A 24,379-nucleotide genomic window follows, 5' to 3' on the forward strand; every position below is an offset into this window, starting at 1 on the left:
TGCCTGGCAAGCGCAGAGTGCCTAGCCATTCGCTTATATTTCCAAAGCCGATAACAGCAGGTTTCATTTTTTGGCTGACTAAGAAACCTACTCCGAGCACATGGTTTACTGGATGGCCACTATAATATATGGTGTAATGACTCTTCTCCAGGAAACCGGTCCCTGTCCAACGCATCTCCTGTAACGCTGTTACATCAGCCTTATATTGGGACAGGGTATCGGCCAATTGTTTGGCAACACGTTCCATGAGAAGATGTCCAAATCGTTATTCCGTTTTCGGTGCCGGGTTCACCGTTCTAACATCCATCCACTCCGAGGCGTTTTGCGTGTAAGGTTGTCAGCCCTACCCAATCCCCAACCTGGAGGGCCAGTTGGTACAATTCGCCCCATATTTAGGCGCGGGAGATTCGCCTTCATCCTTCTGTTATACTAATACCATTCAATACTCTCTCAAAATAAATGATAAGTATATCTTTTGCTGCTGCATTTATGAGTTGAATACGCTTTTTTTAGTTCATTAGATGAATCGAGTTTTATTTGATTTGACCATGAGTAGCATACTAAAGTTTACAATTTGCTCCTTTTCGCTTTTCGAGAGTAATTTTCCACACGTTTTGAAAACAGAAGTCATAAAGCTTTTGGTTTTCTCATAATGTTTTTATTTAAAATTATTATAAATTTTATACACATATTCACTTTATTTGCTTTAATTATAATATTAATTCGTTTAGTTTTATTTCACTACCTTTTGTTTATAGTTTTCTTCATACTTTCGTCTTCTTTGGACTAGGCCTAGCACTTATTTTTATTTTTTTCAAGTAATTTCAAATAATAATATCTGAAGAAGTAAATTAAAAATACGAATTGGGAAGATAATGTAGCGCGTGAAATAATTTATAGAAACCATTGGGGATATTCAAAAAGTGAAATACTATCTAGCACGTAATGCAACCAACTTAGTTTTCCCAACCTTTTTTGAGATTTCTCTTGGGATCATTTTACGTTCCGTAACAGATAATAACCCCCGCGCAAGTATTGGAATTAAATAAAGCCTTTCGCATATTATTACTCAAGCTATCATTTTGAACTAAAATAATTTATTTTGTATATTTTTGTTTTTGATTGTAGCATTAGTAATTAGTATAGGTAACAATATTTATGGAGAATTATTTCCTCCCTAAACACAAAAAATAAATTGTTACTTTTTTAACTTTGCCTGTTTCATCACTTTTAGCGAAGTTATCACTATAACCTATCTAAAATGTTTCTCGTTTTTTATAGTTTTATTTAAATCATACAAGATGTTTTCGCTGTGAGCTTCAATTAATAATTGTACATTTGCTTAAAAACTCTTAACTTACATTTTTCTTGTCTTATCTGTTTAAATACCTGTAAATGACTAGTTAATTAACATCTATTGTCCTGGTTACCTTATAAATTGATTGGAACGAGGAATAAAATAAGACAACAAAAAAGAATGGGATCTGAATCCCAGATTTCCATTATTGCAAAATATATATCTATAATTCATTACCAATAAACATTGAATAACATAACTATGATGGTCGTGGTCCATCATTTTCTAGAATTTTATGAAGATTTGCTTCCAATCGTTAACATATGCCTGCTATTCTTATAAAATGATTTTTTTCTTGATTGAGGTTGGATTAATCAAGCATATGTGTAAGAACTGAAGATTCATTTTTGAGGTCATTAAAAACTAATGTTAAAAGTTATAATTTAACCTCAGTTTGCATATGCATGCGATCTTTTCCGTCGTTAGTTCAATCCAAAATATGATCCTTTTCATCGAAATATGTAGGCCAATCAATGAGCGTTAGCTGAAGCTACAGTAAAATTAACACTGTTTATTAATATACTCTCTTACTTCAGTTTTAGTAACGAAATATACAAAACATTCTTAAAAAGAATAATTGAGATAAAATGTCACGGTCTATCCATCCATAAACTTCTAAATACTTTTAGTTGCACCCAACATCTGTGGATTGCTTCCCTTAGACTATATCCTTTTTCAATTAATTACGTATTTAAGAACAGAATATCATACATTATATAATAGATTCGACTGGCATTTATCATGTTTTATCAAAATTATATTAAGTTCATTCTTAGTAAGGTGACTGTCTTGACTATTTACAGTACATTAATAAATAAAATAGATGCATTAGTGGTAAGTGCCGTGAGAAACCAAGGTAGTGTTAACCACCCCACCATTTTTTACACTCCATAAAGCCTCCACCATTTGGAACGAAAATGCTGCACAATGATCTTAAATTCGTTTGATTAATGAATGAATTAAAAGCCAGTTTGAATAGTCTAAGGCATTTCTCACATAACACAATACACTCGAAATGTGCACAATTTTCATGGTTCCAATATACGGTGGTGGTTCCTCACATTCACTTGACTAAAAGCTCCTAAAATTCAAATATACAAAAATTTAATAGATTTATCTTCAAATCTTTGCCCTTTATAATCGCAGAATGGGAAATGAAATAAATGCAACCATAACTAGAACTTCTAGAAATTTCGTCAGATTATTTCGAATCCTTGAAGTCGACAGCGTACTTTGGATACTGCATGCTCCTCCTGTTAATGGTGAATTATCTGGATCGCCACGATTGCCCCGTTGGTCGATTGTGGGACTCACTTTTCCCCCGTTTAACCAAAAGTCATCGCCAATTACAATTAATTCTGCCTCGGCGGCACCTCTGTATAAACTGTAGATGTTTGTCTCACAACGGACAATCAACTTGCGGCTTGAAGTTGGTACAATGTGATTGTCGACTTGAACCACCAACTCTGACCAGGCCTCCTTAAGGCCATTTGAAGTGTATTGTATGTCGGCATCCCGTAGACCAGAATGGGTTGACTGTGAAATGCATACAAACGATTAATTAAATATGATTTACATAGCGATTCGAAGCACAACTAATATGTCTATCAAAATCAGAAACCAGTTTCCGATTAAATGCCACCACATATGTTATTAATACAATTATCTGTTATCTACACTGTCATAAGATCTAATTTCAATGAAGTGAAATTTTCTCAATGTGTTGCTGTTCGCGAAATGAAGCAAGTGGAAATCCACGCTTTATTTTATTTCCGTTTTTCTTTTCTACTTTAGGCACGCAAATATATCTTAAATCACTTTCTTGAAGCAAAGGATATATAAATTATATGTGGGGTTATCTATTCTGTGTAACACTTTTTGAATTATCTTTTGATAGCGCAAGTTCAGTGTTTGTTCATAGTCACCGTGGATTTCGGTACCTAATTCTGAACATATGCCCAACCAGTGAATTATGGCTAATCAGAATGTACACCAGATTTCCTACTATTCGACAAGACACTTTGCAGATTTTTCGTTTCGCTTTCACGGGAATAGCCAGGTGGGTCTAGCAGCATTTCGGCTCACCCACCTATCCTTATGAGGCGCTAGTTCCCAGTTCTTAAAAGCAGCAGACCGCAATGACCCGGTACCCAGAGTAGCTTAAAGACTACCCGACGATATCAGTGTAACCTCATTATCTCTGGAGAGTGCAATGTCGCTCCTCAATCTCCTAGGCTGCTGACATTAAAGTCGCTTACATTTCAGTCTGAAAGGTCTTTGCATATTGTCCCAAAGGGAAGCCTGTTTCTCGTTTTTAGTCGACAGGTAGGCTCTTCCTCCGGAACCCTGTTCTGTTTTTGAGCCTTCGGTGTAGAAGAGCTCAGTAGATCCCACCGAACATTCTTTTAGTTTCTCCCAGTTTCCTTTGCGTTTGGAGATAACTTCATTTCTTTTACCAAACAGATTTCTGGGAATCCCATAAAGAAAATGCATTACAAAAAGAAAATTGAGTCCCCCCAAAATAACTCTTCCAATGCTTTGCGCCGCTCTTTTCTGGTGTTTCCCCATAAATCGAAACGAATTAGTCCATGAGATGCTCCCATTCAATAATGCATCTAGAATTGCGTCTTATGTCGTACTAAAGGCAACGGTGATACCCAGATACACAGATTTTCGCAGTGAAGCTAACTTACATTACCACTCTTCGGATGCATAAGCGAACATCGGCCTAATGATAGCAATATATTCCCACATTGTTATATTATACCCAAGTCCCCACGTTGCTCCGTCTACACAGATAATAGGCTGTAAGAGTTAGCTTCCAAAGGGGCTTCCAATCTGGAATACGAGCAAATTTCAGATACGAGCAAATTTCAGGTAGTGGAACATTGCTTCCGCGAGTTGAAGGGTTATGCTCCCATTGCGGTTTTATTTGGATTTAAAAAGTCAACACCTGACGGACCAACTTTCAATCAAATTAACCCCTCCTTCGCTAAAGCATCCGAGATTTAATTTGCCTGAACGCAATAAGGGAAAAATACCCAGAATAGTTCCCCGGTGTTAAATCCCGATTTAGAGTTCAAACTGATTCTACAGGGTGTGGCAGCATAACTTCCTTTTTTCAAAACTCAATAAAAACTGTTGTATGCATCGGAAAATATTTATTTATTTTTTATAATGTAGGTACATGTCTAAAGTTTTTATTTACATTATTTTGAAGATCAAATCTGTTAGATGACGTCCCCCATTCTCCATACATTGCGTAAACCGATTTCTGACGTTTGTCATGACTCTTGTTTGCATAGCAGGTGTTATGTTGGCAATTTCTTCTTGGATGTTGGTCTTCAAATCTTGTAGGGTTCTTGAATGGTTCACATAAACACGGAATTTCAAAAAACTCCATAGAAAAAAATCACAAGGGGACAGATCGGGAGAGCGTGCCGGCCATTCCAAATCGCCTCTAATTGAGATAAGGCGCCCTGGAAAGTGTTTCCTCAAAACAGCCATCGATGCTCTTGAAGTGTGTGCTGTTGCACCGTCTTGTTGGAACAAAGTGTCCCCCAAATCCAAATTTTCTAGCCGTTCTGTAGCATGTTTACATACCGGTCCGAATTCACTGTCACTGTAACCTCATTTTCCTCAAAAAATCAGGGACCAATAATTCCAGCTGAGGAAATTGCACACCGCGCTGTGACTTTGGGTGAATACAAAGGCTTTTGATGCAATTCTCGAGGGTTGGTGTCAGCCCAGTAGCGCATGTTTTGTTTGTTAACCGACCCACACAAATGAAAATGGGCTTCATCGCTAAAAAAAACAATAGCACCCTCGGGAACGATATCAAGAAGAAGCTCACACGCGTTCATCCGAGAATTGAAGTCACGTTCTGAAAATTCCTGCACTATCGCCATCTTATAGGGATGCAAATGAAGATCATCACGAAGAATTCTTCTCACAGAACGATCGGATAGTCCAAGGGCAGTTGCGTGTTTGCGCGCAGAACGCCGTGGCGATCGCAACATTGACGCTCTCACTGCTTCAATGTTCTCAGGTGATCTAACGGGCCGAGGAACTTCAGTTCTTCCTTTTGTCGCACTTGCAGTTTGTCTGAATGTAGTGCCCCATGTAACAATTGATTTGCGGTCTGGGACGGGAGCCAACGGGGCTAAATTAAAGCGACTCCGAAATGCACGCTGTGTTGCAATAACCGAACATCCGCTTGAAAAGTAAACCTCAACAGCAAAGGCACGCTCCGAACCGTGTCGGGACTAAACTTTACAGTATCCCCTCTTGAACGAGACCACTAGCGCTCCGCCATGACATCAACTAACTGAGTGGTGCGCATTTTAAAAAAGGAAGTTATGCTGTCGCACCCTGTACATTCCCGAAATTTTTTTGAGAATATCAAAAGACTGCGGTATCGCTTGAGAATAACTGTCCTTTTATCGCTCAGGTTGCTGCTCTCAGGATAGAATTATTATACACCATACTTTGAAAAACCCTTGTATATTCCCCTGACAAAAGGCACACATCCCCTTTTTGTCCGCCCCAGAACCCTGTTCCATTTTTAGGCCGTCGGTGTATACTGGCGATATCGACATCATGGCAAGAACAAATGGAGGTAAACAAACTGCCTCCATCCAGATCGAACAGGTGTTGCAAGATTTTGGGCTGTACATTAAAGAACGTAAGCCGAAATATAATATATGGTGGCAACATAACCACCAACAACCAAAGAAACAACCGCATTAAATGGCACTGGTAAAATCATCATCATCATCAACGGCGCAACAACCGGTATCCGGTCTAGGTCTGCCTTAATAAGGAACGCCAGGCATCCCGGTCTTGCGCCGAAGTCCACCAATTCGATATTCCTCTGGCGTCCTGACCTACCCCATCGTTCCATCTCAGGCACGGTCTGCCTAATCCTCTTTTTCTACCATAGATATTGTTTTTATAGAACTCTGGCTGGATCTACCTCATTCACACGGATTAAGTGACTCACCCACAGCAACCTATTGAGTTGGCTTTAATCGACAACCTGACAGTCATGGTATCGCTCATAGCTTTCATCGTAATGTAGACCACGGAATTGTCCATCCTCATGTAGGGGGCCAAAAATTCTTCGGAGGATTCTTCTCTCGAACGCGGCCAAGAGTTCCCAATTTTTCTTGCTAAGAATCCAAGTCTCAGAGGAATACATGAGAACTGGCAAGATCATTGTCTTGTACAATAAGAGCTTTGATCCTATGGTGAGACGTTTCGAGCGGAACAGTTTTTGTAAGCTAAAATAGGCTCTGTTGGCTAATAACAACCGCGCGCGGATTTCATCATCGTAGCTGTTATCGGTTGTGATTTTCGACCCTAGATAGGACAAATTGTCAACGGTCTCAGAGTTGTAGTCTCCTATCTTTATTCCTCCTGTGTGACCAATGCGGTTTGATGTTGTTGGTTGGTTGTTTTTCGGTGCTGACGTTGCCCCCATATACTTTGTCCTGCGTTCATTGATATCCAGCCCAAGATCTCGCGCCAATGCCGCCTGCTCGATCTAGATGCAGGCAGTTCGTACGTTTCGGGTGGTTCTTCCCATGATGTCGATATCGTCAGCATAGGCCAGTAATTGGGTGGACTTAAAGAGGATCATACATCTCGCATTTACCTCAGCATCACGGATCACTTTCTCGAGGGCCAGGTTAAAAAGGACGCGTGATAGGCCATCCTCTTGCCTTAGACCGTAGTTGATGTTGAATGGTCTCGAGAGTGATTCTTCTGCTTTTATCTAGCCTCGCACATTGGTGAAGGTCATCCTAGTCAGTTTTATTAATTTCGTCGGGATACCGAATTCTCTCATGGCCGTGTTTAGTTTTACCCTGTCTATGCTATCATAGGCGGCTTTAAAGCCCACGAATAGATTGTGGAACTAATGTCCATATTCCAACAGTTTTTCCATCGCTTGCCGCAGAAAGAAAATCTGATCTGTTGCTGATTTGCCTGGAATGATGCCTCTTTGGTATGGGCCAATGATGTTCTGGACGTTTGGGGCTATCCAGCCTAGCAAGATAGCGGAGTATATCTTATAGATGGTACTCAGCGACGTGATACCTCTATAATTGCTGGACTATGTGATATCTCCCTTTTTATGTACGAAACAGATAATACCTCGTTGACAATCGTGAGGCATTGATTCGCTGTCCCATACCTTGAGCACAAGTTGATGAACCACTTGCTGTAATTGGTCGCTTCCATATTTACCAATCCGGCTGTAATTTCATTGAGTCCTGGCGACTTATGATTTTTAAGCCGATGAATTGCACGGACTCTTTCCCCTATACTTGGTGGTGGCAATATTTGTCCGTCGTCTTCAGTTGGCGGGGCCTCCAACTCCAACTCACTCAGTAGCTCATGAAAGTACCCAACCCATCGCGCCAATGTGCCTATTGGATGTTCTGTCGGAAATCAGATTTCCGTCTTTATCTCGGCTGGATGAGCATCGAGGTGTATAAGACTTCATCCTGCTGACTTGTTAGTAAAACTTGCGCGCCTAGTGCGGTTGTTTCCTGTACTTTTCGAGTTCACAGACTTGTTGGTTCTTCTAGGCTTCCTTTTTTCGTCTGTCAAATCGCTTTTCCTCTCGACAATGTTCGTGATAATTCTTTGCGGGTGCCCGCGTTCTTTGAAGACGCAACATCACTCGGTATGCAGCATTCTTCCAGTCCCTAGCTAGTTTACATTCATCGTCAAACCAGCCGTTCCGTATCAATGATGACGTTCTTCAGGTAGTTGTGAACATCATTTGTTGATGCTTCATCTCCAGGATCTCTGTTGACTGCGGTTATTGCAGCATCCATTTCGCCCTTATAGGTATTGCGAAGAGCTGTGTTGTGAATGGCTTCAGTATTCACTCTCATCTGATTATCAGAGGGGATTGTAGGTCGTGTCGCAATTAAAACTCGGAGCACCATGACAACGACATAATGGTCCGAGTCTTTATTGGCCCCCCTATATGTTCTGCCATTCATCAAGGCTGAGAGGTGGCGGCGTTCAATTTGGTTGAAAGTGGTCCCGTCTGGAGAGTCCGACGTATGTTTATGGACCGCTTTCCGCGCCAACCAGGTACTTGCAAAAACCATTTCGTGCGATACTGCTAACTGAATAATCCAGAGTCCATTATCATTGGTATCCCTATGTAAGCTATGGGAGCCGACGTTTCGCCTGAATCAGCGCTCCGTCCCTACTTAACTGTGAATTTCCAAGTATGATTTTGATATCATACTTGGGACAGGCCTCGAGGGTCCGCTCAACTGTCTCGTAGGAGGTATCCTTCTTCGACTCTGCAGTCTCCTCTGTAGGGGCGTGAATGTTTATGGGGCTCATATTTCTAAACTTGTTTCGGAAATGCAGATGCATAGCCTTTCGCTTATATTTTCAAAGCCGATAACAGCAGGTTTCATTTTTTGGCTGAGTACGAAACCTACTCGGAGCACATGGTTTATTGTATGGCCGCTATAATAAAAGGTGTAGTGGCTCTTCGGCTGTACAGTGAGCACACGTTCCATGAGATAATGCACAAATCGTTAATCCGTTGTCGTTGCTGTGTTCGTCGTTGTAAAATCCATCCTGTCCGAGGCTCCTTCATGGCACTGGCCAAATGAAAACAGCAAAAATGGAAGATCCACTAGGGTGACCCTGACCAATGTGCGAGGCCAGATAAAATCCGCCACTCTCGTGACCATTCGACATCAACAACGGTATAAGACGAGAGAATGCTCTATAATGCGTCCTTTTTAACTTGACACTGGGAAAAGTGATCCGTGATGCTGAGGTAAATGTGAGGGGTACCAGCCTCCTTAAGTCCACCCAACCACTGCCCCTTACTGACGATATCAACATCATGGCAAAAACGAGTCGAGACGTACAAACTGCCTTCATCCGGAATGAGCAGGCGACGCGAGATCTGGGGCTGCACATAAATGAAGACAAGACGAAAATATTTGGTGGCAACGTCAGCACCAAAATCCAACCAACCAACAACATCGGACTGGTCAAACGAGAAAAATATTGGCAGCCAACAGAAGCTATTTCAGCTTACAAAAACTGCTCCAATCTAAATGCCTTCGTATTCCTCGGAGCCTTGGGTTCTTAGCAAGAAAATTGTGATCTCTCGACCAGAGAAAGAATAATATTTCAAAACGTATTTAGCTTCCTACATGAGGATGAACGATCCCGTAGCTTATATAATGATGAAATTTATGAACGATACCATGATCGTATAGTTATGGATAAAATCCCGCCGAATTGATTACGATGGATGAGACACTTAATTCGCATTCCAACGAAGAAAGTCAATAAGGGCAATATCTATGTTAAAGAAAGAGGACGTGTCAGACCCTGCCTCATATGGGGCGATGGTATATACCAGGAGATAAGACAGTTACTAGGGAATCGGGATGTCTAGAGCTCTTTACTAAGGAAGGCATAAACAGGATACCAGTTGTTTCGCCACTGATAATGGAGGTGAAGATAATGATGTAGAGATCTTCAATTTATCCCGCCACACATTCTTCTAATTGGCCGAAATTTTCTCTACGTTTGAGAATAATTTTATATCTTCTACGAAACAGAACACTGCACCGTCTCACATTCGCTGTTTCGTTATAGATCTAGACGAATTAGTCTATGAGCTTCTCTTATTGCAATGCATGAGGCCTAAGTCCCCACGTTCAGTTCCAAAAAAAGTATCTTCTTTTATATAACTCTCAGATATTCCCCTTTCTCGGAGAGTTGAAGGATTATGTTTTTATCTCTGGAATTTAAATTTATATTGTGATTTTATTTGGATTTACTGCAAGACCACTGTTGAAGCACCAACTGTCAATCATATCAAAGGCGCGGTGTACACACCGTTCCGAGAACTCTGTGTTAGCATGTGTCTCACAGACTTCAATCAAAGAAACCTTCAATATCTATGAACACCCCACACTTGCCTTGTAGAATTACGCAATCTATCTTTGAAACCAAGGACTGAAGAGTAGGCTCAAAGGATTTTCCACGTTGGTGTGCATGTTCGTTTTCATTTAGTGGGTTAGACACTAGCGCCTTCTCGCCGATGTGACACTCAACCGATTTTCGAAATATTTCAGCGCGAACGATGCCAAGCTGATTATTCATTTTTCCCAGTATTCGGTGCGAAAACTACTATAACCTTCTGCTAAGAGATTGGGATGAAAGCCAGAACGTGAAAGGATAGAAAAATATTTCTTAATAGTTACGAGTACTTTAGGTGCTCTTTCTCCTTAGGTAAAAGTGAACCAGCGCCTGAAGAGTTACCTCGAACCTAATGTCGGAAACAAGCTGTGAATAATTCTACCGCAAACAAAATACTTTCATACAAAAATATTGTTCATTAGCAAATATTAGCATTATCATCAAGCTGGTATCCGCGGTCGGTCTGCCTTAGTAAGGAACTTCGGATACCCCGGTTCTTCAACTAAGGTCTACCAGTTCTATATCCATAAATGTTGTCTGCGTCCTGGTCAACGTCATCGCTCCATCCAAAGCATGACCTGCCATGAATTCTTTTCCTACATAATATTGCCATTATGGTATGGACGGACGTATGGGTCTATTTAGTCTAGCAAGATAGCGAAGAATATCTTATAGATAGAAATCAGCAACGTAATTCCTGTATAAGTGCTACACTGCTGATATCTCCTTATCTTCTTCTTATATAGAGGTGAAAGATTGTCGAAAAACACGTCTACTCCGCCACTCAAACGAGCCCGTGGGAGATTCGACCCCTTAAAAGCCAGCCGTTCAGTAACTCCTGCTGCATTTTGACGAGGAAATCGTAAACCAATTCGCTTTCGAACCCAGCGTCTCCCAAACTATATTCCACAGGCTCGCGATCCTACCCAACGTTTCATTCAGGCATCTCCTCTATCTTGCGAACCGTGGTCAGTGGAAACCCACATGCTCGGTGAATGATGGAACCTAAACTGGCGCAGTTACTGCGTGTAGAAACCACCGTATCCGGTGAGACAGTATGTAATGTGGTAGTTGGACTCTCCATATTTGTAAATGAACCTGTGCGTCCAGTAACCCTTCGTAGACTCGTCCAATCTGCGTTGCTAGATATCATTCGACCTTGACCTTTCCACATTCCTGCGTTCTGTATGCCACTCATATATCCTGCATGATATGGCACATTCAATTCTTTCGTCGAAGTGGCGACAGGGATAATGACCGCGACCCCGCACTGCATCATCTGCTGTGGTTCTGAAATGACGGCAAACTCTCAAAACAATCAGCCCGTAAACCCATCTCTGAGAAATTGCAAGCAACGCTGCCGACACATGTGTCGAGTAAAGGAGAATGTACCACACTCGCGAGAATTGTATTTCGGACCGCAGAATATTCAGTGCCTGGATGGCTCAACTGATTAGAGGGCTGGGCTGCCGTAGTGGAAGGTCGCGGTTCAAGTCTCACTAGTGGCAGTGGGATTTGCTATCGTGATTGGATGTCGGATATCAGTCAGCTCAACTGTAAATAGGTACCTGAGTCAAATCAGGGTAATAACCTCTGGCGAACGTAAAGGTGATTACATGGCCTCCTACAGTCTTCCGTAGTACACCATTATCGTCTTGAATGAAGTGCGAACGATTATCTTATATATAAAAATCAATTGCTGTTCGTTAGTCTCGCTAAAACTCGAGAACGGCTGAACGGATTTATGTTATCTTGGTTTTGAAATGTCCTTGGAGGTCTAGGGGAGGTTTAAAAGGTGAGAAAAATTCGAATAATTGCCGGTAAAACCCTAAAAACAGCACTTTTCTTCTTCCCATATAAACGTTTTTTTCTAAATAAAATTTAGAGTCAATTTGAACTTTATTGATATTTAATAAAGTTCAATCACTCACTGTGTTTATCGGACCTCATATTACAGCTATGAAATGGACAAATTTTTTAACGCAACTAGAAATATTTGATAACCAAGTGACAATCTTTTATTTCTAGAAAGACAAAAGACATCAAATGTTTCACAGCTCAGAACATGTTGTTTAGTATTTTTAGTTTAGTATTTTTGTTTCTCACCGTTTAAACCTTCTCTGAATTTCTATAAATATTTCAAGACCAAACTAGACTACCTAGACCTAGACTAGATATTAAGTTTTGTTACAAATTAAATTTCTGAACGCAACGATAATATTTGACATTAGATTTGACAACCAACTAATATGTCAATCCATCCTGTTGCACTTTAGAACAGGGAAAGAAGTATTACGATATTGTGTTACGATATCTATGAGTGCGCTATAACTTTCTTTACTTTGGCGATCCTTTGTGATACTGACATTCCAGGTAATGTGCTCTTTAAACACAAAACCTTATTAAAATCGGTTTACTGTCTGTCTGTCTGTCTTTTTTTTTCCCCGATGCAAGGTGGAAAGTTTCAAAAGCTACCGCAGGCTCCTGCCACACGGTTATGTGGGACTCTTACCCACTAAAACCACCTCCTTCTCCTTCCACTCTCCCCGCGGGACTCCCATTTGGTATTACGTCGCGGGGCTGGATCAGAATTTATTCTGCGCTCATGTCAACATTCGTGTTCCTCTCGCGTTCATTTTTTCGGATGACTTCCTCCTGTCTAAGCTTCTTTCCGATGGCTGTAATAACTTTTTCAACTTCGGTCCATATCCCCTTGGCTTTCACCATAAGCTCCATGATATTTTCGGGTGTAAAGAGCTCCCCGGTTGTAGCTTCTAATGTAGCCCTTTGGGTTTCGAATCTGGGGCAGTGAAAAAAGACGTGTTCTGCGTCCTCTGGAATGTTTGCACACTGTGGGCAATATGGCGAATCATCACGCCCAAATCGATACAGATATGCTCGATAGCCTCCGTGTCCGCTCAAGAATTGAGTTAGGTCGAAACCTACTTCGCCGTGAGGTCGTTCGATCCATTTCCGGATATCCCATATGATTTTGTGAGTCCAACGGCCTTTTTCTGACTCGTTCCACTTCTCTTGCCATTCCGCGACAGTTTCATCTCGTGCGAACTGTCGCCGACGGGCAGGAGATTCTCCGGTGAGGTACGTTGTGACCACCCTTGAAATAAGGAGTCGACGGCTCGGCCTTGGGCCACCTATATTTGGTAGCATTCTCGCAACCAGCGCTCCAATGTTATATGCCTTGGTTGCTGCACCCTCCACATGCAATCTGAAATTCAACCTCTGGTCAATCATTACACCTGGGTACTTAAGTGCAGGCTTGGAATAAATTGTTTGCGTTCCAACTTTGATCTTCATGGAAGTGCACTTTCTCCGCTTGGTAATAAGTCATATGCTCTGCGAGCTGTAGACCAGCATTCTCTAACCAGGATTTAATCTCATAGACTGCTTCATTTGCATAGAGCTCAGCTTCCTCGAGAAGGCGTGCAACAACCGTCACACCAATATCGTCCGCGAAACCAATGGAGGCCACACCAGTAGGAAGGTCTAGGGTCAGTACCCCGTTATACATAATAATCCACAAGAGTGGCCCTAGGACAGACCCTTGTGGAACTCCGCATGTCGTTTGGTAGGATTTCATTCCTTCATCTGACTCGCAGCACAGAGTCCTATCGATTAGGAAGTCGACAACAATACGCACCAGGTACTTCGCCACGCCTAAGTTGATTAGGGACTCAAGTATCTTGCTCCATCTAGCGGAATTGAAGGCATTCTTCACATCAAGTGTAATCACTGCACAACATTTGCCCTCGTCAAGTGCGGTCTTAGCTGTGTTAGCTACTAGGACAAGTGCATCGGTTGTAGACCTCCCCTTTCGAAAACCGAACTGATTTTCGGAGAGACCGCCATCCTTTTCGGCAATTCGAATTAATCTGTTATAGATTACTCGTTCGTATAGATTATAGTCTGTCTGTCTGTCACACGCATTTTTCTCAGAGATGGTGGTAGCGATTGAGACTAAATTTGGTAGAAAGGTGGGAACTGTGAACGCTCACGCATACAGTGAGTTACATCCTTTTACGTTGAATTTAAGGGGGGGGGGGGTCCCATACATACAAAAGGGGGGTGCACATTTTTTTTTCATCAAATATAGTCATGTGGGGTATCAAATTAAAAGTCTCAGTCATTACTTTTCGAAGCCGGTCTTAGTTTTGACATTTATTGAAAACGTAGGGAGTGCGGGGGGTTGGAAGTGATCATTTCTCTAACGAACCCATTCTCAGAAACTACCCAACCGAAAAATCTGAAAAATCAGGGGGCTGCCACTATATGGTGCCTAGGCTCCATATCGATGCCTGTTCAAATAAAGTTAATAATAGTACATTACTATAATTTTTAGTAATTGACAGGAAAACCCCCCTTAAATTTACCCTAGAATCATGAAATTTTGAAACAATGTAGACTACATCATAGAGCCAAATTTGATAAACATCGCACTATTACTAACAAAGTTATACTAGGTCAAAACTGTCGCTTCTGTGCAAATTCAAGACTATGAATGTCAATGTCACTTGAAAGTGGATATTTTCACATAATATATGCATAACGTGCTACATACTAATGGGACAAATGCACACTCAAATCTCTTTATAAAAGAAATACACAAAACCTTTCATACCTGAAGCGTCTAGCTTCCGGTTTCCCGACTTGTTTTTTGATATTTTGGGATTGTAACACTTTACTGCTAAGTGAGCGAAAAATTTTCTCACTTTGATTATTTACAATTTACGATGCCGAGGAGAAGACGACCTGACTTAGGTCGTCGCAGTCAATCAAATGTGCGAAGAGCTACCTCACGTGCTGACCGCACTGATGACCAGAGAGACACAGATCAAGAAAATAATCGTATTGCTATGTCAGAATTGCGTTATTCAGTGAGTTATAATGAGGTAGACGGGCTTGGAATGCAACGAGTTCGTGCACATCAAACACAACAACAGCAATCACGACATAATGAAATTGATCGAATCCGCAGACGTTTTGGTTGTTTTAAAATTATTTTATACAAAAGTTTAGGTCTTTTATTTATCGTTAATTATTAATAATAATATTCGGTAACATTTTTGTAAGTACCTCGGTGTTAAGGGCTGCCTTTTTGCATGCATGTATGGTTGTTCCTCGAAGCTCAGTTCTGCAGCAATTATCACCCTCGAGCATTCAGTAGTGGCTTTTGACACGACCGTATATCCACCGACTTTCACTTTCACAATGTTCTTCTTTCTACGGCTTGCGTTTTCTCGTTCACTGAGGTTTGCCCGGCTCTTTCTATCCAGGACTTTACTGCTCTCTCTGCTGTCGTTCCGCAGACCTCCACATCATCTGGGTGCTTTACTATAAAAACCAAAGTTAGATCATCTGCAAAGTCGGCAGTTGTGATCCCCCTCTGTGATGAGAAGGGCCCCATTATACATGACATTCCCAAACAGGGGGCCCAGTGCCGAGCTCTGTGGTATCCGCTGTGACAATGTGCTTTTTGGGGCCCTCATCTATTCCATACCAGAGAGTTTTCTCTGAGGGGTAGTTTCATACCAGACTCGCTAAATACCTGGACATTCCTATGTCAGATAACGCCTATCTATTTTGGTTTCAGTCGACCGAGCACTTTCGCCAGATTATATGACCATGCGTATTGCACTCACCGTAGAATGGGCACGCTAAAAACTATATGTTATTGGTGCTCCGACAAGCAATTGCTGCTTCCGACAATGGGCAGGACTCTTTTCTAAATAACTCTCTTCATCACCTATCTAGAAGCAGATCGTGCAACATGATGCTGGGTCTCCAGGTGACTTATTGGACTTGGGAGGCAACAGCAGCTTATGCTTTTCCTACTGACCGGGACAGCATGATGTGGTTGATATATTCCGCCTGAGCGCCACGAAGAACGTAGCTACGGAACCAAAGCACTCAGGATCAGCTCATACTCGGCAAGTGTAGTGCAGAGGGGAGCACAGCAGCTGTGAATGTGATTTCCTTTCACCTTTGCTGTGATGAGGGCTTGGTCCGGGTGCTTCATAATTGTCTGGAAGGCTTATTTTCCGCAGGCCCATAGCGCTGCTTGACCCGCTTGATCTTCGACCCAAATATCACCAACATGATTCCAATATGGCTCATTAACTATGACCACATCGATATTTTCCTCACAGGTGGCTTGCGACAGCAAATTCTGCGCCGCCTAGCAATGGTTGAGGTTGAAGTTTGTGTTTAGAAATGTAAGGGAGTAGTGAGTCCGCCATCTACTTGATGATAAACCGGGCCAATTGGAAAGGCATTTTCTTTCTCTGTTCATTAATTTGTATCTTTATCATCCATGATTTACCGATGATCCATACCCTCCTCTGCTCTGCACAGTAAGAAACTTGGGTCAACTCAACAGTCTTTGCTAGTATGGCCTTCCGTTCCACATCTTCTCATTTGCTTCAATCTGCCAATAGGGCTGGTGCAGGCCTTCGCAATGTGACCGAAGCCAAGGTATCTACACCATATGTTCAGCGCTAACTGTTCCCAAATCCGGCACATAACTCAGCCTATTCGTATTCTCTTTACTGCTATGATGACGGTTTGTGTTCCACAGTAGGCTTTCTTCAGCATTTCACTGCTTATTCTGGTAGCCCGATAGGATTGAATTATTTTTCAAAGCCTCGCGAACTTCCTCCTTCATGGTGATCTCATCTACATCCTGGCAGACTGTAGTGATCACAAGTCTGCTAGTCCTGTCGGCTTACCCTTCCGCAGTTACAACTTGATTTCTTGAGCTCCAACATAGGTGCTCATTCTAATGCATTTGATGTTGTCTCGAAAATTTATGAATTCAGGGTTTACTTTCACTCTACTGAGAATGTCAGCGTATGATCCTTCCCCTAGTTTGGAGATGATGATCACCTCTGGTCTTATCTTTCGAGGCGCCACCTTTTTGCATCGTTCCACATTCGCCTTGGAAGATCCATTCCCTAATCCAGAAGCAGCGGCTACGTGAGTTACTTCGGCAGCTTTAGCCGTCCTCCTTACGAACAAGTTTAGTCCTTTTTTCTTTTCGGGATTTGCTGGCCTGCTGCTTCGTTCAACCGCATAACCCCGGTTTCTCCTTTTTGTGTTTTAAACAGGCGTTACTTATGTCGCCCGGCTCACTTTTCATTCGATGGCTTCACTCCTCTTTCATCCTGGGCTTAGCCGTACCACAACTGGATGATGATTTGTTTGTAACACTTCCACGCTTGGTGTGGTTGTCTCCTCTACTTCTCGAGTTCACAGACCTATAGGTTTTCTTAGACTTCCTTTTGTTGTCGGTGAAATTGCTTCTCTACTCGACGGAATTAATAATGCGATGCTCGTGCAAAGCTCTTTGAGTTTGCAGCATTGGCCGGTATTCAAGATTCTTCCATTCCTTTCCTTGCTTAAACTCACTTAGTTTGCGATTGGGGCCAAATATATTTATAGCCATATCATTGATAACATTCTTCAGGTGGTTGTGAATATCACTTGCCACTGCCTTCCAGGACCTCTTTTAGTTGCGATGATTGCGGCATATATTTCCCCCTTTTAGATGTTACGGAGGGCTCCAAGATTCACTCTCACCTGATTATTAGAAGGAATCCGAAGTAGTGTGTTAATTCTAGCTGGAGCAATATAGGGGAGACAATATAGACGATATAGTGATCAAGTCTATATTGTCTCCCCTATATGTTCTGACGATAATCTAGACTGAGTAGTGGTGATGTTCGATTAAAACATAGTCAGTTTGGTTGAAGGTCGCGTCAGGAAACGCCCATGCTCGTTTCTGAATCGCTTTCCGTGCAAACCAGTTATTCCCAACAACCATTTTATGCGACCCTGCTAGTTGGATAACCCGCAGTCCGTTATCATTGGTAGTTTTATGTAAGCTATTGAAGCAGACGTATCGCCTGAGTATGGGTTTGGAGCCTATTTGGTTGTTAAAACCTGGAAGTACGATTTTGATATCATATCTTGGGCAGGCTTCCCAGACTCGGTAGGGCCATGAAGGTTAGTGAGGCCGATAACAATTTTGGCACAGGAAAAATAGTAAAATAAATAATATCCAATTCGCGGAATAGGAAGTAAGCAATTTGTAGAGATAAACCTCGTTCACTCTAAACGGTTGGAGCTCCACAAAGGACAAAAAACAAACAAAACTCTTAGTTTGATGCAGTATTCTTAATAATAATAATAATCGTTGGCGCAACAATCCATATTGGATCAGGGCCTTGAAGTGTGTTAGAGCACTTCATTCAAGACCGTAACGGTACACTAGGAGGCAATGTGGTCAGCATTGCGCTCGCCCGAGATTATTACCCTGATTTGACTCAGGTACTCATTCACAGCTGAGTGGACTGGTATCCGACGTCAAATCATGATGCAAATTCCACTGCCACCAGTGAGATTTGAACCGCGACCTTCCGTATGACAGCCTAGTGCTCTAACCACTGAGCTATCCGGACACGTAGTATTCTTGCGAAGTAAACATAGGAGGCTTATATGATAAAGTAGCTGTTTTACATGGTACTTCGGATAATTACTACACTTCCCGGTTTGGTTAAGGATTATAATCAGGGAAGGTCTCTGTCCTCGCATAAAAACATCTACTTTCGAATGCTCCTCAAATACGTTTTCCTGCAATGATTCCTACTCCACGTCACTTCCCGTTCCTCACATAAATTGAAGTTATCAATCAATTGCTTGTCAAAAGGAGCGGAATGGGGTCATGAGGCATCCACTCCACACTGTTGGAAAATGAAATGTACTTGATGATTCTACCGAGCGCCGCTAAAATATTGAAGAATTGCAAATATATTCAACGCAAGTATTCCCGGCGGATTTCCTCTTTATTTAATTAAAAAATTAACTTGTTAAATACGCAGATAGTAGTGGCAACCCCTAGCCAAATCGGGTTGGATTCCGGATGATCCCGCTTTATCGGAAATATCGAATATTTGATTTTTCCTAGCCGACATTTTTATTGGCATTTTCCGATTTATGCCAACAATGACGATGATATTTTATGAAGCGGACCAGTACTTACCGGAAATCTGATGCCGTTCACGAACCAAGTGAAATTAACGGGCGGATGGGATGGGCCTGCGGCACAGTGAGCCTTAAATGTTTCATGGCTATGAACAATGCGTTTATGATCCGGACCAGCCATGCCAAGAATGGAGATAACTGGCTCCGATTCGGGCAGGTCAGCAACCAACATGGTGGCCGTGCTCGATTCCGTGTGAAACAATGGCGCGTCCGCAGAAACTTCACATTGATAGCTGCCCGAATGATTACGTGACACCGTGCGTATTATTACGCTATGCTCGCTGGACCTTTGTATCTGCATGTACAAGGATGCGAAAGCCGAGATGGGAAGAAAAAAACAGAAATTGATTAAATTCCAGCGGTTGCTTTGCCGACAGTTGTATCCATCTACTTACATCCACTGGTACACCGGATATTGTGAAAACTCTCGAGGGTGGCTGCTCCTTTGGCACGTATCTGTAGAATTCCTCATTTTCAAAGTACCACCGAACGGAGTATAAGGCTGCCTGCGAATAAAGAATGATGTTGGAGTGAGATTATGGGTTTTATCATTGTTGGGGTTGGTATTTTCTTTGTTATTTGTTTGTTTGGTTTTTCTGTCTGCTGTAACGGTACGGAATTGTAAGAGGGCGAGATGCGAAAAGAGAAAATATGGTTTTTATTTGCACTAATAGTCCCTATGCAAAGGTTTCCACGACAAGCTCCCGAACTTCTATTTACTGGTGGTTTCCCGTCAGCAGTTCAAATTAAATTCCTTTCTTGGGGTTGATGACAACTGTAATCCTGTAGGGCGAATTCAACGCTTTTTTTATAAGTTAGGTGCCGGAGTAAAATATGAGAGAAGATTATGTTGAAGAGAGAAACAGAGTATCGGTGACAGTTTATCAACCTCTCATATGATATTTAGTCGCCGAATTCCATCTGTCCCCAGAAGTACATACTTCATCCAATGGTGCAACTGATAGCTTCACAGGCAACTAACCACCAAGAGACGGAAATTGGAAAAAAGCAACTGCTCCCAGGTAAGCAATTATAAAAGTAAGCAACGGTAAGAATCCTAGGATATACCTCCATATTGTACACATATTTATCCAAGAGATAATGAAACAGGTGCAGGTCGGTGACTAATTATTGGGAAAGAGTTGCCGGGGAAGAAGTTCCTCATCGATGCAAGAAAAGTTGAAATGCTATTTATAGCCTAACAGATACTGGAAGGCGGCACAGCATCTTAAGCCGTAACTGACTAGGTAGGTGACTTCGTTCACAGTCGAAATGGGAGTGTTATGGATTATGAGGGAAAGGGCGGAAATTTCTCTCCTTATTTTTGGTGTGATCCCCACGTTACGACGAAACACAATTGTTTCACAGTTCCCAGATCCAATTGGATCAGGGCCTTGAAGTGTGTTAGAACACTTCATTAAAGACCGTGACGGTGCACTACAGGATTACAGTACCCTTTAGAAGATTATTACCCTGAGTTCACTCAGCTACTCATTCACATCTGAGTCGACTGGTATCCGACGTCCAATCACAATAAAAATCCGACTGCCACCAGCGAGATTTGAACCGCCACCTTCCGTTCCGTCCGTCCTTGTGCTCTAACCACTCCGGAGACATATTTATAAAATTCGTCCAAATAGGAATTCAGATGAGCCCCTGCCAAGGGAAATATTTTTGGTGGATGTGTAGAGGATCAGGTCATTCGGGTCTTCTAGGATTTTGATAGGATTGAACACGAAAAATAAAGTGGCTGAAAGGACCGAACCTTGGGGAATACTCGCTGGACAAATGTTTGGGGATGAAAGATATTGTTGGATATTGACTTCGGATTTCCGCTCATCTAGAATGCTAAGGATTAGCTTACAGGGATCTATTTGAGAACTTTAGAAAGCTTAAAAGCGAGGCCGTATTGCCGTACGGAGTCAAAATCTTTTCTGAGGTCGAGGATTCAGGCTATGGTTGGAGTCTTCTGGTCTATATCGAGAAGAATGTCCATTTTAAAGACAAGAAGCTCGTGCTCGACCGAGTAGCCAGGTCGGTTTGCAATTGGAGTCGCAGTGCTCATCGATAATGGACTTAATAATCCACTCGAAGATCTTGGCGGAGCACGAAAGGATGGTGATGGCCTTGCAGCTATCGGGATTAAGAGGATTTTATTTTTTTTTTGGGACGGGAGTTATACGAGCACTCTTCCAATCAGTAGCAAAATGAGCATGGCAGCACATTTTGTTAGGACTATGGATGGGCTTTTGTCAGGACTTACCGGCCGCATTTTTCGACGCCACGATCGACGCTGTAAACATGTTCGGTGAGACAAAATAGATGGGTGGGACGTTCTCCCGGCGATCCAGGTGAATGAGGTCAACGTGCCAGGTTGCAAGGTTGCGGATTTTTTCATTGAGATGAAACGACTGCGGAGAATATCTATTTCTGAATAGTCTCCGCCAAGGGGCCTTTGCGAATTTGATATCGTCGAAGATATCATTGGGGAGAGAGATGAGTTTATGGTAGTTGAAGAGACGAATTGGAATCAGTTCATTGCATACTCGGTGAATTACTTAAGTGTATTGGTAAACTATTCGGTCGATGGTGTCGTTAGATACCGTACTGTTGGATGGGAGCAGTAGTGGATCAAGTCTGAACTTAAGGATTTGGTTCATGAGCTTCCAATTCGCCTTCTGGCAATCCGAAACTATGAGGAGGGCCGGACAGATGGTTCTTTCAGGAAATTTAATATCAAGGATTACAGCATCGTGGTCGCTAATGCCGGGGACGATTTCCAGAAAAGGATATATGTTAGGATATGGATTAACAGTAATGTCGTTAGGGTTAGGCTTGGATGGGCATTTGTTAGGAAACGGTGGAGTCTTTTCTTATTCTGGTTCGATCGGGCATCAAACCAAGACTGGTGCCTGCGGTAGAGATCTCCATCTATTATCAGGTACCAGACTTTACCTTGTGCTCTTGGTTGGGAAGTGCAAAAGGATTAAATCCATTGGAAATCGTGGGTAGCTGGTCAGAGCAGTAGACGGTAACAACGAAGACCAAGGATGATTGGGTTTTAAAGGAAATGTGAGTAACTTCGAGTGATTTGAAGCAGTCGGCGGGTGCGACGTATTGGTAGGACCATTAACCATCCTTCTACCACCACTGATCTTACCTGTGGGCGGTCAGCTCGGAAAAGGTTTAAGTTGGCAAAGCTAGGTTTGTACTTCTAGTGCAACTTAGTTTCACAATGTGGGGCTTGTGTTCATCAAGAAATAGCTAGAACTCGTGTCTGTGAGCCCGGCAATGATGGAGTTCATGTTCAACATCAGGATCATGAACGTCCATTGATGGAAATTAGAATACCAACCATCTCGTTGGACACCTGCAGGAATTCTTGCAATTTTCTGGCCAATACGAGGAAATCGAGATTGGATACATAAATAGCGCCTACTGGGTTGGACTGGGCAGTGGTGCCACTTCGTACGGCGTTAGCCAAGGACATGGACGGACGTGAAAAAGCGGGTTGGTAACAAGATGGTTCGACGCTCGAGTGGTTTGAATAGGTAAGCGACGGGAAGGTGGTGCTCGCTTTTGAGCATTTCTTTTGGCCACGACCTTAACGATGCTTAGGCAGCTTCGGAAGTTCGCAGAGTGGTCCATGCTCCCGCAATTAACACACTTCGCCGCCTACTTCGATGCTGTGGAGCATTCTCCACAACCGTGAACGTGGTCACACTTAACGCAGCGGTAAGTTAAGATGCAATTGGTGGCGCGTGACCAACACGCTGGCAGTTCGTGCATTAGAATACCTGTTTGTTCTTAATTTGTTCGAAACGAACTATGGTATGCTCAATGGCTTTAATATTTTCAATATGTTCTTCGGAGAACGTCGCTTCAAATGTGATCAGCTAGAGATCCAGCTGATATTCATCGTTTTTGCCTAGATCGTGATGATAAGGCTGGCGGCTTCCTACGCCTTCAGCTCCTCAACGATTTCTATAGCTGAGAAAGTGGAATCAAGGCTCCGGAGGTTTTTGTCTTTTTGGAGGAACGGTGTAAGTAAAAAAAAATTGTTATTGTTCTTTACTAGGGTTTTCTTAGCCGTTGAATAGTCTCCAGGGGTTTTGGTGAGAATTACTTGATTCTTTAATTAAGTAATTATCGGGAAATTCGCGAGAAGTGTTCTCTTTGATTCGTTTAAAATTCACTCAGAGATTCCATTACAACGAGTGGTGGAATTTTTGGACCTACCTCCTTGCTTTTAGTCGCCGGGGGTTGTATTGCTGGCAGTTGTATTGTTGTTTGCTTGACCGTCTTAGCTTGGCTTGTGGTTCGTTTAGTACGAGCTTGTGCTGCCTACTTTGCTGCTGTTGCTTCTATGAAAGCCACTGCACAGAGTTTCCTCACCCTCCATCATTTCTTGACTGATGTTGCTGAATTGCTGACATCATTTATGGGTTGGGTCCTTAAATGTTTCTTTGATCATCGCGATGGTCGCTTGAAGCCTCCAAATTAGATCGTTCTGGGACTTGTTTCGTGAGAGTGCTTCATCGAGTTTTCTCATGAGGCGCGAGTTTTCCTACGTCATGAGAGCGCTCCTTCTCGACTGCTGTTGGTTCATCTAGAATCTCGCCGAGTCCTGTGGTGGGTCGGACTCGTGGACTTCATGTAGGGGAATACCACGGCTTTTTTGCCGGTCACTATCTTGAATGCGCCACTGAGGGCGAACGCATTACGGCCGCTCGCTTTTTAACGTTCACTGTTACTGGGTGGCAAAACTTTAATTGGTCAGGTTTACGATACACCCACTACACTACCAGAATCCCGTGGAGTGGCATTATGCTACTCCTGTCAATTTTCTAGTTAATTTTTTGGTTTTGTTTCACGATTTGTATGGACACGTCACAAACACTATTCGGAAACTTACTTCCTCAAATGATGAGCTCTGCGCCCTTACCCTTACTGGAAGTTCTAGGAAGAAAATTGCACACACAT

General features: G+C 42.4%; 1 protein-coding gene across 1 annotated transcript in view; it reads right to left on the bottom strand.

Annotated features, from left to right (window-relative positions):
- Positions 1–640: 640 nt before the first annotated feature.
- Positions 641–24,379, bottom strand: part of LOC119653090 — a 108,443-nt gene continuing 84,704 nt past the window's right edge. Inside the window, exons 4-6 of the mRNA XM_038057593.1 lie at positions 19,792–19,902; positions 19,395–19,691; positions 641–2,893 (exon numbers count right to left, since the gene is read on the bottom strand). Of these exons, the coding sequence (XP_037913521.1) occupies positions 2,492–2,893; positions 19,395–19,691; positions 19,792–19,902 (810 nt within the window). The 3' untranslated portion in view covers positions 641–2,491. The remainder of the gene's footprint in view (positions 2,894–19,394; positions 19,692–19,791; positions 19,903–24,379) is intronic.

The sequence above is a fragment of the Hermetia illucens genome, chromosome 3 (genome assembly GCF_905115235.1).
Source record: "Hermetia illucens chromosome 3, iHerIll2.2.curated.20191125, whole genome shotgun sequence".
NCBI lineage: Eukaryota > Metazoa > Arthropoda > Insecta > Diptera > Stratiomyidae > Hermetia > Hermetia illucens.